This window comes from Grus americana, chromosome Z, assembly GCF_028858705.1.
Source record: "Grus americana isolate bGruAme1 chromosome Z, bGruAme1.mat, whole genome shotgun sequence".
Classification (NCBI taxonomy): Eukaryota; Metazoa; Chordata; class Aves; order Gruiformes; family Gruidae; genus Grus; species Grus americana.
Window position 1 is genome coordinate 6691947 of NC_072891.1, and position 14674 is coordinate 6706620.

A 14674-nucleotide genomic window follows, 5' to 3' on the forward strand; every position below is an offset into this window, starting at 1 on the left:
CACTCAGCTGCTATGTGTTCTACAAAATTCTTTGGAAAATACACCGAAAAAATATGCAGGGTCACTCAACAAGCAGAAATACAGATGAAATACCGGTTAGATTATATTCCACTGACTCAGGCAAGGTTTTCCACCTCTGTGCCCGAGGTTCTCAGTTTATGAAGTGGTCAGTGATTTACAGTGAAGTCATGGTATTCCTAAGCCTTATGTATCTTAGTCAGATTCCATTTGGGTTCACAGGCTAACATTTATAACTGACCTAGTGTATAGTTTTAATAGGGTGTTGCACAGTCCAGCATATGAACAGGTTATTACATTCATTTTAAACCACAAGACACAGTGAACAATAATGTATTAATTAATAATCTGTTTATAAAAGTTACATTCAACACTTCATAAACTTCTTTGGAAAGTGGAATGTGCTGTAAGACCAGGTTGATAACATCTTTTGGGTTTATAACAAGGAGTCATCCTTGGTCTATCTGGTCAACTAGTGCAGAGTAGCTCATGCCCATTTTCTGTTTAATTAGTCTTGGGCAGGGGAAAGAGAAAGATTTATTCAAAAGGATTGGAGGAAAAATCCTAGAACATAAACAATGGAAAGGGCTAGGGATCAGGAGTCAAGAACTCATCCAAATAAAGTGTGGCTACATCATACAAATCAAAGTTGTATGTGCACGCAGGATGCCTCTTTGAAACTTTTTTTTTTAAAAAAAACAGACTTTTTTTTTCTTCAGAATTTTCTCTGAATGTCTGAAAAGTTCACGCTCTCAGAAATACCCTTAGAAGATATCACAGATTACTGTATAGAGAATGAGTTTGTGGGAAACGGAGGCAGCAGAGAAATATCGAGAAGTATTTCTGCCAGATGAAGCAAGACCAAAAGCACCCCACCAGAAAATGATAATGACTACTTGTCTAAAGAAGGGTCAGCTGAATGTAAGAGGTACTACCGTGGCTCCTCTCTGGCACTGTGTTTTGCCAGATAACACAAGCACTAAGTAGCTGGTGCAATACAGTTCCTCTAGTTCGCATAGACAGGGGAAAAGAGGGCTGAACCAATTGTTCTTAACTAGCCAATTTGGGTAATATGCTGAAATAGCTAAGGGCCCATGACAGCCCTAGTGGATTTTCCTCCATCAAAACTCTTCTGGTGTTTACTAGCAAAAGAAGCACAAAGCAAGACTGACTCACAAATATCAGCCGTTCAGATTCAAATCAGTCCTTCTTATCTTTATAACTGGGAGTGATTTCTTCCTGACTTAAATTATTATTAAAAAAACAGGAGTATAAGAGCACCCTTTGAAGAGATCCACACATTTATGAAGAGCTAATTACATTGCTGATCATTCAAAACAGATTCATTATGAACTCAACATGTGGCACAAAAGTCATTTCATGAGTGGCCTTATTCCCGTGTCAAGTGAAGTGAGGAGTGAAAATCCTTGCAAAAAGCCAAGAGCTATGAACATAATCCTCTAGTACGCCATGTCTCAGTAGGTAAGATTAAAAAGACAAACCAGAACACCTCAAGACTGCAACAACAAAGAGTTTATTAGAGTCAAGAATATATAATCACTGTACAGAAAACAGAGTTAAAGTGTGAAATACTGAACTGCTCACTGTGTATTCCGGTTGCTGAGCCTGTTAGCGATGATTTAATTGGCTGCCTACAGCTGGCTAACTTATCAGCACTTAAAAACATTTTTGTAAGCAGGGGAGAAATGATTGTCCTTTCTAAATGATAACCTTGCCCAAGGTGGGAAAAAAAGGATCATACAAATTATATTCAAAACTTACTCAAGGAACAACGTTGGTGGGAAGGGAGGAGAGGAGACTGCCATAGTTTTGTGGTTTTTCTGCACCGAGGGACTGTAGCCTCACTGCTGTACCTTTGTACATACCCATGTTCAGTACAGCAATGATTTCTATTTTTAAATAAGAAAAATATATTAACAGGTTCAAGAATCTACCATCAAATCCAGCCTCTTCCAGTTATTTTTGGCTTGGGAGGAAGTTGCTTACTTCAACCTTTGAGGCTCAAACGTTTTGACTAGAAAGAAAAGCCATAGTATCTGAGTCTGAAGGACGGTATAAATAACCTTTTTTTTTTTAAAAAAAAAAAAAAAAAAAAAAGGTTGTTTTTAAACCTTCAAAGAATGGAGACTCAAAAAGCTTCTCTACCTCCTGAGATCTCAATTCTCCATGCTACCAAACCTGAAGCTTTGGCCTTCCAAAACTGTTTGATGAACTCCAGAAGGGCTTGAGAAAGTCTCTTTCTTGAGCATTTACTTGTTTCCACCACAGGTAGGCAAAAGGCTTATTTTCTCCAGTACTAAAACAAAAAAACACATAGCACAGCATTTATTCAACCTGGTTTACTCTCAGAGGACAGAAGTTACACATAAATTGAACTCTGGGTTTAAAAACATGGTAAAATGCCTAAAGGCAAGCAATTTTCACAACCCTTCAGGAAAATAAACTGCTTGGAAACCAACTCTATCCGCTCCTTGACAAATGGTTTCATCCAATCTGCACAATCCAAACTAGCAGGTTTTCTCTATTTTATTTTGGCATCTGACAGGAGGAAAACAGAAGCCCTGTCCTGAGGGAAAGGAACTACAGCTGCATTCTGGGATGGAACAGCAATGGGACCATAGCTTGGAGATACTCTAAAGCCATGTAGCATTTACAGCTTAAACTGAATTTGCTCCTAAACAGAGTGCAGCCAACCATTAGTACAATCCCAAATTCTACAGCTATATTTTAGGTGGGATACCCCTCATCTTTCAAGCTTTCACTTTTTTAATCACCACTTAACATGAGTCCAGAATGCAACTGCCTTGTAAATTTACAAGGGAAATCAAATGTAAAATTAGTCACTTCAACTGGAGATTGTTTCCTTCCTCCACAGAAATAAATAATGCTGTTAAAATGAAAATTACTCTCCAGGGAGAAATGGCTATCTAGTCTTCATTAGTATCAACTAAAATTAGTATGCACTTTTTCTCCTCTTAAGCACTATTGTACAACACTATTAACTTACTGTAAATGTTAAATTTATTTACTTTTGAGACAACAGGTTTTTTACAACCATGAAGAAGGAGACAAGTACTACATAAAAAGGTCTGTAAAATAGCTGATAACATAATAGAGATGCGTTAGAAACTAAAATAAAAGCTTTGTAACACAGCTCTGAACTGAACTCAATTTACAATATTGTTACAAAAGAATAATACCAAACTGATGCCAAAATATCGAGATTGCTTTATCCAAGAGTTTTACTTACTACGGAGTGACACATAGAACGCTGATACACAACAGTTACTATAATAACCAACCTTATTAAAAAGCTCTTAACTGCTGCAGTAGACAGCACAAATTCCTTGTAGGCCTATTTTGGAGGCAATAACAGAATAAATATCTAATGATAAACAAAAAAAAAATGTAGAAGGGCATTTCAAATGAAAAATTGTGTGGCATTAGGCTAAAATCTGCTGTTTAAGCATGTGTCGTAATACCTGTGTAGTGGTATTTTTTTGTGTTTTTTTTTTTCTTCAGATACCTGCTATTACCATTAAAAGCAAGGCTATTGGCAATTCAGTGTAGCATTATACATGAACAAATTGAAAGCTTCAACTGGTCACGGTGTAAGATGACCCCTTTACAGCAAATTCAATGATGCATTAATTGTTCACTTGTTCAGCGATTTACAGACTCTGAAGGCTCCAGCAGCAAATTCTTAAGATTGACTCAGACAAAAGGGAAATATAATGATTTTGACTAATGAATTGCTAGGTATCACTAAAAAGTGTCCCTATCTCACTTGCAATATAAAGAGAATAGATATTAATTACATTTTATTTTGATAGATTTTTGTAAGTTTTTTTAGAAGTATAAATAGAGTTTAGATTCTTAAGACTTGTCAACTGCTAATTAATTTCTTTTTGTACTGTCCTCACACCTATAAGCATACAGTACTCTTGCAGGGGGAAGCCTGCAAGTGTAATTGTTTACAGAACACGAATGAAGGCAATAATCTGAACTCCAGAACTAGCAGAAGAATCTGATATTACACAGAGCCAAGAGATGCATTAAGCACTTAAAAAGTAACAGGCTGTTGTTTACATTTTAGGCACCTGATCCCAAAAGTAGAAAGACAAGCTAAAAGCACATAGGTAGCAAACTGCAGCAGCACGAGGAGAGTTCAGGGCCTCAAGAAAAACAGCCCAAACGTCTCCACGCTGGAACCCAGCGTTCGTTAGCTGGAGAGGTAAAAACCCCTAAATAAGATGACTGGATCAGGCCTGCATTAGTGGCTGTCACATCTGCTTACCTGGTATCCAAAGTGCAATACACACTATGGGCTTGCTTTTTAACTCTCAAAATATGAATGCAAGATTCAGTCACTGCCCACTGCTGTACGTATCAGCCTGTTGCTTAGAACACCATTCCTGGGAGCGAGAAGCCTGGGGTTCAAATTCCTGGGAACTTTTAAATATCCTGAACTAATCTGTCCTGTGATTTTAAAAGCAGTTGCAAGTGCTGAAGAAAGGTCAAGCAAGAACAATTCTGAATGGAAAAAGAAAAGGTCACCTAAATCAAACCTGTAAACTCTGATTTACTAATACAACTTCACAAATGCAGTAACAATTATCTAGGAGAGTCTGGCAGCCACCTAAAACCAATGAAGTAAAAAGATAGGTCTTAAAAAAAATGACTGTCACTATGTGATTAAAAAAAAGCTCTACACACATATTGGAGGCACTTAAAATTTTAATCTTGAATCTTTGTAATGGCTTTTTTTTTGAATCCAGATGCAGATTGTAGGCATTTTTCACTTTGTCTTATGAAATTACCATCCTCCACCCTATGATCAAAGTAATCCATAATGAATGACAAGAAATTTTGCAACATTTTTACATAATTACACTCCTTTTCTCACATCACGTAAGAGATCACCTTTATTAAATACATATGCAGATGGAAATGACATTTTTGCTTTTTACCCTGCACTATAGTGCAATTCTTCAAAATAAAAATTAAGTTTGCAGGAAACAACAGATTAGTTGGAGAATCTTCAGCAAAATGGATAGCCATAAAAATAGTTCTCCTCAGTTTCTAGAAGAATTTTATCAGTCATTTGAAGAAAGAATCAATAAAAACAACTTGGGATAATGACTGGCTTTTCAGATCATTTTCATTTCTCCTCTCAATTCCCTTTCTTGTCATGAGTCTAATACTTAAGGCAAACAGTGTAGTATCTTAACTCTTTGATAAACACAAATTAAGTATGTCAGATGGCTTTAAGGGAAAAAAATATTGTAAATTCAAAGAAATGCTTTTGTAAATATAGTTTTATTCAACATGAGAACTAAAGATTTTATTGTCCTACTGTGGCTTGCTGTATATGTGTAGTTAAACATTTCCTTCTCCATACTAGAGCAAGGATAAATTCTACTAATAAAAATAGTGGTGACAATAATCTATTGCCACCCCACACTATTAGCAAGAATCAGATAATGCATGAGGGTGGATGGGACCTTCAGAGATCATTTAGTCTCAAGCAGGATCAAACACAACAGGTTGCTCAGAACATCGTGCTGTTGGATTTTAAGTATCTCCACAGACGGAGACTGACACCTCTCTGGGAAAGCTGTCCCGTGGGCTCACTTCCTCAGCCTGTCAAGGTCCCTGTGAGTGGTGGCACATGCTTCTGGTGTATCAGCTACTTCATCTAGTTTTGCATTACCTGCAAACTTGCTGAGAATGCACTTCGTCCCATCACCCCCGTCATTAATGAAGATGTTAAACAGTTTGGCCTCAGTGTCAACCCTTGGAGTACACCACTAGTGACTGGCCTCCAGATGGAGTTTGTGCCACTGATCACAACCTTCTTATTCTAGCACACTGGCCAGTTTCCAGTCCACACCAGTGTCCATTTCTCTGGTTTATAATGCTCTTGTTTGTTCATAATGACACCATGGAAGGCAGCATCACAGCCTTGGAGAAGTCAAGAGAAAGAATACCTACAGCTTCCATCCAGTCCACCAAACTAGCCATTTTATCATATTCAGGCATGCTTTCCCTTTTGTAAATCCACACTGACTACTCCCAAACCCCCTGAATCCATTCTGCAGCTGCAGATCTGGAGGCAGAGAAAAAGCCATCTCTCCTAACACCAGAAGTCTCAGCTGTCACCATCCTGGGAGTCTCCATTTCCTAACTCAATAAAAACAACATATCCTGCTTCTCCTTCAGCGTAGCTGGAGGTTCAGGCTCTTCTATCTGCAAGGTCTTGGGGAAGATAGGTCAATCTCCTTCCTGTCAGCCCTGATAACTGAGCAGTTTGCTGGCCTCCTCCTACAGCTCCTTTGTTTGGTGATGCAGACATTCCATCACTGCACATCTCCTGCAAGCAAGGAGCCCAATTCCCACTGTCCCAGAAAGAGGTCTCAGCCACCCTCTACAGCCCCAAATCTGAAAAACTCCATTATCCCTCAGGATCTCCAACTGTGCTGAGGCCTCTGACACAGGGGACAGCTGCTCACATAGCTGCTGGGGACCATATTCTGGTGTACAGTATCAACACAGCAGAAGATGTGGATGCTGTTATGAGCAGAGTTCCTGGCCCCTTCTGTGCAAGCTAATGTGTCTGTTAATGATTAAAATAACTACCTGGAATACACAGTTAAATCTAGCAAACGTAGGAAAGAAAGGAAGTTTATCTCCACTCATTTACTCTGGGAATGAAAGCTAGGGAAGTTCTGGATCCTTCCTCCGAACTCCGGCTTTCCAATTTGCAGTTCTTACCCTTGGTAATACAACCAGCTACATCCCATTTAACATGTTTGATAAAGTGGTTTAAAGATTTTTCTAGGACCACTAAGAGCTTTCTCTTCAGTCCTGGCACCAAGAACACACTTTTAACTTGTTGGAAAATGAACTAAACCATCATAAACAATGAAGTTAAGTCTTGAACTTACCACTTGCAACCTCTCATCTTATTCAGCTTTCACTGAGACCACCAACTGAGAGGATATCTCACCTGTGCAAACTTGTGTATCTGCTCCACCACAGCTGCAAAGAGGGCATGGACACTTTCATCAATTAGACTCTGCATATAATGGACGGCTTCTTCATCAGACAGGTCCAAACGAAACTTGTCTTGCACCTGGAATGGAGATGGAGATGACAAAAATAAATTCAGTTCAACAGTTAAAACATACACTGTTCTATCAGAACTATACAGTAGCAGACATAAAGATTTCAGTTATGGAAGTTTAGTAGAGAATCTCTCCTTTACTTCTAAGTTACAGCAGATAATTGGATATTTACAGCATTACATAAAATGTTTATTTTTAACTATTGCATAAAAATGAGTATTTAAATAATCTAGAAACAGCCCCTACACCTCATCTCCCCAACTAGTAATTTCAAAGCTTGAGGCCAGAAAGTCAAGAGAAGTACTTGGACATAAAAGTTTAAACAGAACTAAAATGCTATGAGAAAAAGAGAAAATACTCAACATTCACTGAACAAGAATTAGAGAATCATAGAATGACATGCCCCATAAAAAAACCACTCAACTTTGCATATTAAATACAAAGTTCAAAGAGTCTGGATGATCCTAACCATTTCTGAAAGTATCTAACACTTCCTTATTCTAAGTTTATTTTCAGATAAAATGGTCTTTCAGTAACTATAAGGCAATTAAGTAATGAATAGGGGAAGGGGCAAGCAAATCGACTCTGCCAAAACTGATCTTTATATGGCAGGTGAGAATGTCTTTAACTATGATTATATCCACCATCCATGAACAGTTGGTTGGAGACACTGCTATCCCTCTTACATTATTTTTTGCCTTTGATAGCAAAATATTTTAACTATTGTCCCAATAATGCAATTTGCTTAATACTTGCAATTTGTATATGAATTAAAAGCTGAAGGCACTATAATTAACAACACTGCAACAAGATCTATACTTTCCTATTTAAGCCTTGGCAAAGCCTTTATCCATGGAAAATTTACAAAAGTGCAGTGGATGCCTTCCTATGAATTGCAACTAATTCCATGGCAACTATTCCAGATGGAAACATCTCACAAGCACCATTACCACAGACACACCTTTGGTAATACTCAAAAAGCCTCTGTACACAGAACTGGCAAGAGCTTAAACAGATCTTTAGGGAGAAAATAAATAAATAAATAAATAAAATTTTGCTTTGCAGGAGCCAAGTAAGTTGTGCAGAAATGCCTTATCCATCACAACATTTGAGAGGCAGAGGCATGATAAGCATTTTGGATGAGTTCAAATAATCTGATGCATGGATCTTAGGAAGAGCTACAGATACCAAAACATCTTTTTCTAAGTTTTCTGAAGTGCTGGCTGTGCAGCAAGGTCTGCATGTGACATCATTTAAAAAAAAAAAAAACAAAACCCGACCAGCACTATTGTTTCTAGATAACAATACTAACTTTGGATGCTCAACTTGGAAAATCATTTGTGCTGTTTAAGACTGCCTAGCAAGCCCATGATCTCTCAGAATTAAGCAGTCTAAGATCCTAGCGTTCTCTAATGAAGCCTATCCCCTAAGTTTAAAATTACTAGTCACCTTGCAAAGTAGTGCTGATCACAATATGAAAATTGCCTAGCAAATTCACATTACTTGCAGAAAATTAATTGCTACCATCTAATCATGTGCTTTATTCTCATAAAGATAAATTTCAAATAATGCGAGCTCTTGTGGAGACCATCATATTCATCTACTTCAGTCTCTTGCATAAAGAGCTAGGTAAAATCGTATCAATCAATTTTTGCATCAAGCATGTAACTTCTAGTTTATCTATGAGAATCTCTTCTGCAGAGTCTTTATACTGAGACAGAATTCTTCACATCCTAGGTAAATTGTTTCAATGATTAATTTCCCTATTTAACAATTGTGACTTATTCCCTATCTGAATTTGTCCAATCTCCATCTCAAACAGCTGAGCTCATTAAAACTTTCTACATTAAAGAACTGTCCATTAGAAATCCCTCTCATGTAGGCAAATATCAAATGATTTAAGGTGCTTCTTAACCTTCTCCTGCATATGACTAAGGAGACTGACTATAAGACAGAATCAAGTCTTTCCTGAACATTTTCCATGCATTAACTTTTTTAAGCATTGACAAAAATGCCAGCCAAATTATTTCAACGAGGTTATTGATAAGGTCATATTTATGAGAAGATACTACCTTCTCTTCCCATTTTGTATTCTTTCTATATGCAACCACGCTCTTTATGATAGCCAAATACTACAAGATTTCAGTTTAGTATTACTCTGCATTCTTTTCAAAGGCAACGTGTTCCAGAATAGTACCCTTCAGCGGTTATAATAAAAAGCATGTTAGTCTGCCAAGTATGGAAAGGTAATGCTGCTTCACTCAAAATACTGTTATAACTCTGTTGCTGATATATTTTAAGTAAGCATAAATCGAGTTTTTCCTCAACTTTCCCTGAAAAAGAAGTTTGATCAATATGAAAGAATAGATTAAGCCAAAAAAAGTTCAAACTCTCAAGGAATCAAGTACCAGGGAGAGGTTTAGAGGAGACTTGAGGCTAATGTTATAGAACTTTTATCTTCCTAACAAACATGATGAGAAGTAAGTTTATTATCTCCCATAGACATATTAGAAGTTCGACAGCCAGTGAAGCACACAATAGAATCTAACTGAATTTAATGGACTATTCACATGCTTATAATTATGGACGAGCTTAAATACCTCCCCAAATAAAGGCACAGACTTCTATCAGATGTATTTTCACGCTTACAAAAAAGGTGATGTAATGAGAATTCAGAAAAATTGCTAACTGCAATTTAAAAAAAAAAAAAAAGTCACTGTAATGCTCTTCTACACAACTCTAGTAATCAAGCACTTCAGAGATCTTCTAATTTGTTTATAGAACTTCTCAGAAAGTCTTGCAGTTAGTGATGTTAAGATGCAGCTTCATTCTATGGAGTTAATGACCATTTGAACTCACTTCCCACCTTCCCCAGGAACCGACTGGCAAACTGATATATGTGGAAAGAAATTTACCCACAGTTAGACCTTAAAATTAGTTTGGAATTAACAGTAGGACCAAATGTTGTCGAGTACTAGATCTTTGCATGAAAGTTTTTCAGCACTGCAATTAAAACTGACTGCTCCACCCAGCTGAGAAGAAACATGGCATGACAAATTACCTCTCGAGCTGCAACAGCTGCAACAACATTAATATACATTGACTTACGGTTCTTGTAACAAAACCATTAGTAATTCTTCTTTGAAATCTCTGACTTACAGAGTAAACCATGCAGTCTGAAAGCCTATGGTTTCTCACAGAAATTGCAGCAGAGGAGCTGCAATTAGGAAGGGATTTCTGCATTATGTTAAAAAAAAAAAAGTGGATTTGGGGGGGGTGTCACATTCTGATAACACACTTATTCTACACACTTAAGAAGAATGGCCACCATGAAGGCATCAAAACCAAGTGAATCTTGTTAGTTTAAGTCATTAGCATTTGTCAAAGAGAAAAGAACTATACTTCATAAATCTAGCGAAACTTTTGCTTTGTTTCCAGAAAGGACTGATTTTAAACATTAGGTTTCAACAGTACAATTTGAATGTTTCTAAGGATGAAAAGGTTGGATAAAGCACTAGAGTCCACGAAGACACTGACATTCAACTTTAAGCTTTCAAGTTGTCCATTTCCCACCCCCCTGCACAGTAGTTTAGTAATAAAACGTAAAAGAACAGGATCGCACAGTTATATGAATCTGCATGACTAGAAACTTTATCATACTCCAGTTAAATACCCACAGTCTGTAGATATAGTTTTATGCTTTCTCGAATAGTTTAAACATAAGGATTAAGGTGCTAAGATACAGGGGCAGGTGGAGAGTGAAAGAACAAAACCAGACAGTTTTAACTACACTTCTTCTGAAACAAACAAAACCACCAAAACACAAAAAACCCCAAAATCCAAACCACAAACACTGTGTGAGACCCCATTCAAAATCAGAATTAACTTCCTCTCTTCCTCTACCTGCCAAAACCAAACCAAACACCTCAACCCACAAGCAAATGGTCATTTCATCTATCTATTGTTAAAAACCCCAGGACCCTATGATGACACAGCCTGATCAAAGCAAACACTAACTAGAATCCCACATCCTAAATTCTGGGGTAAGTAAAGAAAGTCTCACGCCACAAACATTGATATGGCAAAGCAGAACACCATGAGATGTAAGACTGGAGTAGAAATTAAACTATTTCATAGAAAACACATATTTCCCACCAAAAAACCCCAAAAACCAAACACCAGAAGAACTGTTTTAAAGATACAAAATTTCAAAACCTGTAAACTTTATGCATATTTACATATCTAGTGATATTTCACTAGAAAAAGAGAAGTTGTAAAGTTAACTGAGAGGAAAAGAGTGTAACATCTATGAGAACAATGAGCAGTGTTAATTGCTGGTAAACTCACACTTCATTTTTGCTTTAAGTGTCTTCAAGGAGAACAAAAAAAGACAATGCATGTATGAAGCCGATTTCATAGAAGACTCCCAGTCAGGCCCACAGAGCTGTGTACAGTATAAAAGTCAGGATGGCAATAAAGAGGAAATTAAATACTCACGAAAACCTTCATCATCATCATAAAAACTGCAGTTAAAGAGCTCAGGTGAATGGCAGACCTGTGTATTCATTCAGTTGAATGAATCTCCAGGTCTACCCTTCTCCCTTTCAGTATTTTGCATTTTTTAAAGCATGACAGGCTTTGGATAGAGAGATGAGAGACAAACCCAGTTAGGAATAGTGCTAGCGCAGGTAAGTGCACCTCCTTGCAAATTTCCAAGATTTTCACTTATACTTTGTGCTCCTCAACCACAAGACTGCACCTTCCCTCGCCCCAAAGAGCAGATTTGTACAGACTTCTTTTTTGTCCTCAAGTTTGACCTACCATACATAGTATAGGCCATAGTTATCCTTGTGTTAAACTCAGAATTTTTTCTTTTTTTACTAGCAAGCATCTTCTCACTGCTAAAACGTTACCTAAAATAGATTAGGTACTTAAGGCTCAAGGTTAAGACAGACTTTTTAGAAATTCTTAGGAAGCTTTTATAAACTTCAAGGCAGTGTTGGAATCCATCCTTCATGAACATTTGTAGCTATGTTTTTCATAATTACTAAAGACGGCAGTAATACATTTTCAGCTAACATATCACATGTACATAAGAGAACCCTTTCTTAATCCTATTTAGTTTTCAGACTAATTGCAAGTCAGCCATTCTGAAGACTGCTGGCTGCTCTAGTATTTATTATTCCAGTAACATTAAGCAGTACTGCTGGTGTTTTCTATGACTACTAGCTACCCAATTTTATCACTCCAATATGGGATTGCTCATTGCAAAGTCAGCTACTTAAATTTAAGTGAAACTTCAGTGTCCTCCTTTTTCATTGGGTTCTAATATGCATTGGATGTAAGCACCCAGACTACTACTAAAACCTCAGATAAAAATCAATTGATAGCCAAAAAAGAAAACAATAGTATTTAGTGGGGTTTTCATTAGTATTTTTATTGTTTTGCCTTACATTGTTACAAACATTCAGTACACAACATTCATGTAGCAGAAATTGGCATTATTGATTTAACCCTTATCACATTTCATCTTTTTCAGCAAAAGACTTTTTTGCTTTCCCTGTTGCTTGCAGTCCAAATAACCCACTGTACAAACTATTCAGATGCTCTATATGCATGAACAATTTTATTTGAAAAACTATTCTGACAATAGTTTTTGTTTTCAAGGCTTTGGTTTGAACAAACTGCAGTTTCTGTACAAGTCTGTGTAGGCTTCTGTAATTTTTTTTTTTTAATAGAAGCCAGTGAAGATGTTAGTGAACATCTCTAAACTGAACTTCCATGAAAATAAGGGTTTCAGCCGCTGCAGTATGCGAAGATGATACTGTTCCAGCTCAGAATTTCATCATATTGGCCAAAATCTTATAATCAAGTAGACAGCATGATATAAAGCAACAGGAGCACAGGAGTGTTCTCATACTTTGTTCATGTCATGATGTTTATTCCATCTTTTTTTTTTTTTAAATTTAGAAATGAATTAATATACATGCAAAATCAGCAGCCTAGAAACAGAAGGGCTGGGTGTGCAGCTGCAGCATCATTACCCAAATGGAGAGACAGATGAAGCTCTGCCTAGGCAAAATAAGCTCCATGTCAATGTGATATTTTTACAAAGAATAAACCTCCCCAGAGCAGCAAGCAAATATAAATCCTGAAACAGACAGACTCTAACCAAGGAAAACTGAATTTATTTCTCCTGCAAAAGTAAATTTCCTCTCGACATTAATAAATTTCAGAAATGCTTCCTAACTCCACCTTCTAACAAATACTTGTATTTTCAGTTAGGTGAAAAGGGACAGATACCCACTGTCTAAGAAGTCATGTCAAGCAACAAATTAGAAGTCCTTTCCATTTCACTAGCTAGTGAACTCAACTCTCAATTACCTGTTGACTGACTCCTGGGGACGACAGAGAAGGAGGAAAGAGCACAGGGAGTTTTACTACAACCCAGATGAAGAAACTGGCAAAATTAGCTCAGGCTTAGACAAAAAGCTAGCTCAGAAACTCTTTCAGTACCTGGAATCACATTGTATCTCTGCTTCAGCTTTTACAGTTGTTGAACAAGAATTATTTTACTTTGCTATATTTAATATAAAAGGAACAAAACATGCCTGCTCTCCCTTCTTGCTGGTTTCCAAACATTTATACCACTGATTTCTTATCAAGGTGGATGAGACCTAGTCAATGTTTGCATAAACTTGGAAACCCAGAGGGTGCTCTCAGTGTTACACTACGTAGGAAGAAAATTCTTCACTATGCTGAATCGTTTGAATTTAGCCTTTTCCTGTGTATACCCAAAGGTGCTATCAAAACTGAATGGGGCTACTGTCACAGACAGCAGTTACCTGCTGCTTGCTGGAAACCAGGTATTTGTGCTATGTTCATAATAACCTCCCGTGTAAATGAAACAGTTGCAGCATCTTTGCAGCACCTTCTTTAATCAATGGGCATCTGAAACACAGCTCAGTCAATTAGGACACTGTCCTTTAATGCCTGCCGAGTTCTTTGTGCGTCAATGAATCACTAGTCCCTGATGTTTTCTAATTTAAAGGTCAAATTTGCTATGAAGGACAGATAGAAGCCATCTGGCTTTCCTGTAGAAAAATCAAAAAGCTTTTTTTGTTAGGAGGTGACAATGCTGAATACATTAGCTACATCTGAAGAGTAATGGTCTACCTCTTCCTTACGTAAAACTGGCTGTATAATTGACTCCAGATTTTAGTCATTACTACTTAAATTTATAGCACTGGCTAATTTAAAAAAAGCCCAACAGTTAGCAATTAGTGTTGCAGCTGTACTGGAAATAAAAAAAAAGGCAAGTAGCACTGGCAGAAAAAAAGGTGTGTGTGGGGGAAATCTTTATTATATTTCAGCTATGCATTGAGGAGTCAACGTTAAGAGATTTCAGTCCAGTGCTTTTCCTGAAAACTGAGAACTGGAAAAGAATAAGCGAAGAGTGGAAAATTTAAAGGCCATCTTAGAGACCACAGAAAGGGAGAGGCAAAGTG

General features: G+C 37.2%; 1 protein-coding gene across 5 annotated transcripts in view; it reads right to left on the minus strand.

Moving 5' to 3' along the window:
• Positions 1-1529: 1529 nt before the first annotated feature.
• PIK3C3 (phosphatidylinositol 3-kinase catalytic subunit type 3) overlaps positions 1530-14674 on the minus strand; it is an 83471-nt gene continuing 70326 nt past the window's right edge. For all 5 annotated transcript variants that reach the window (XM_054808939.1, XM_054808938.1, XM_054808937.1 and 2 more), the window contains 2 exons: positions 7049-7174; positions 1530-2335 (listed from right to left, as the gene is read on the minus strand). In XM_054808939.1, coding sequence (XP_054664914.1) covers positions 2321-2335; positions 7049-7174 — 141 coding nt within the window. In that variant the 3' untranslated portion in view covers positions 1530-2320. The remainder of the gene's footprint in view (positions 2336-7048; positions 7175-14674) is intronic.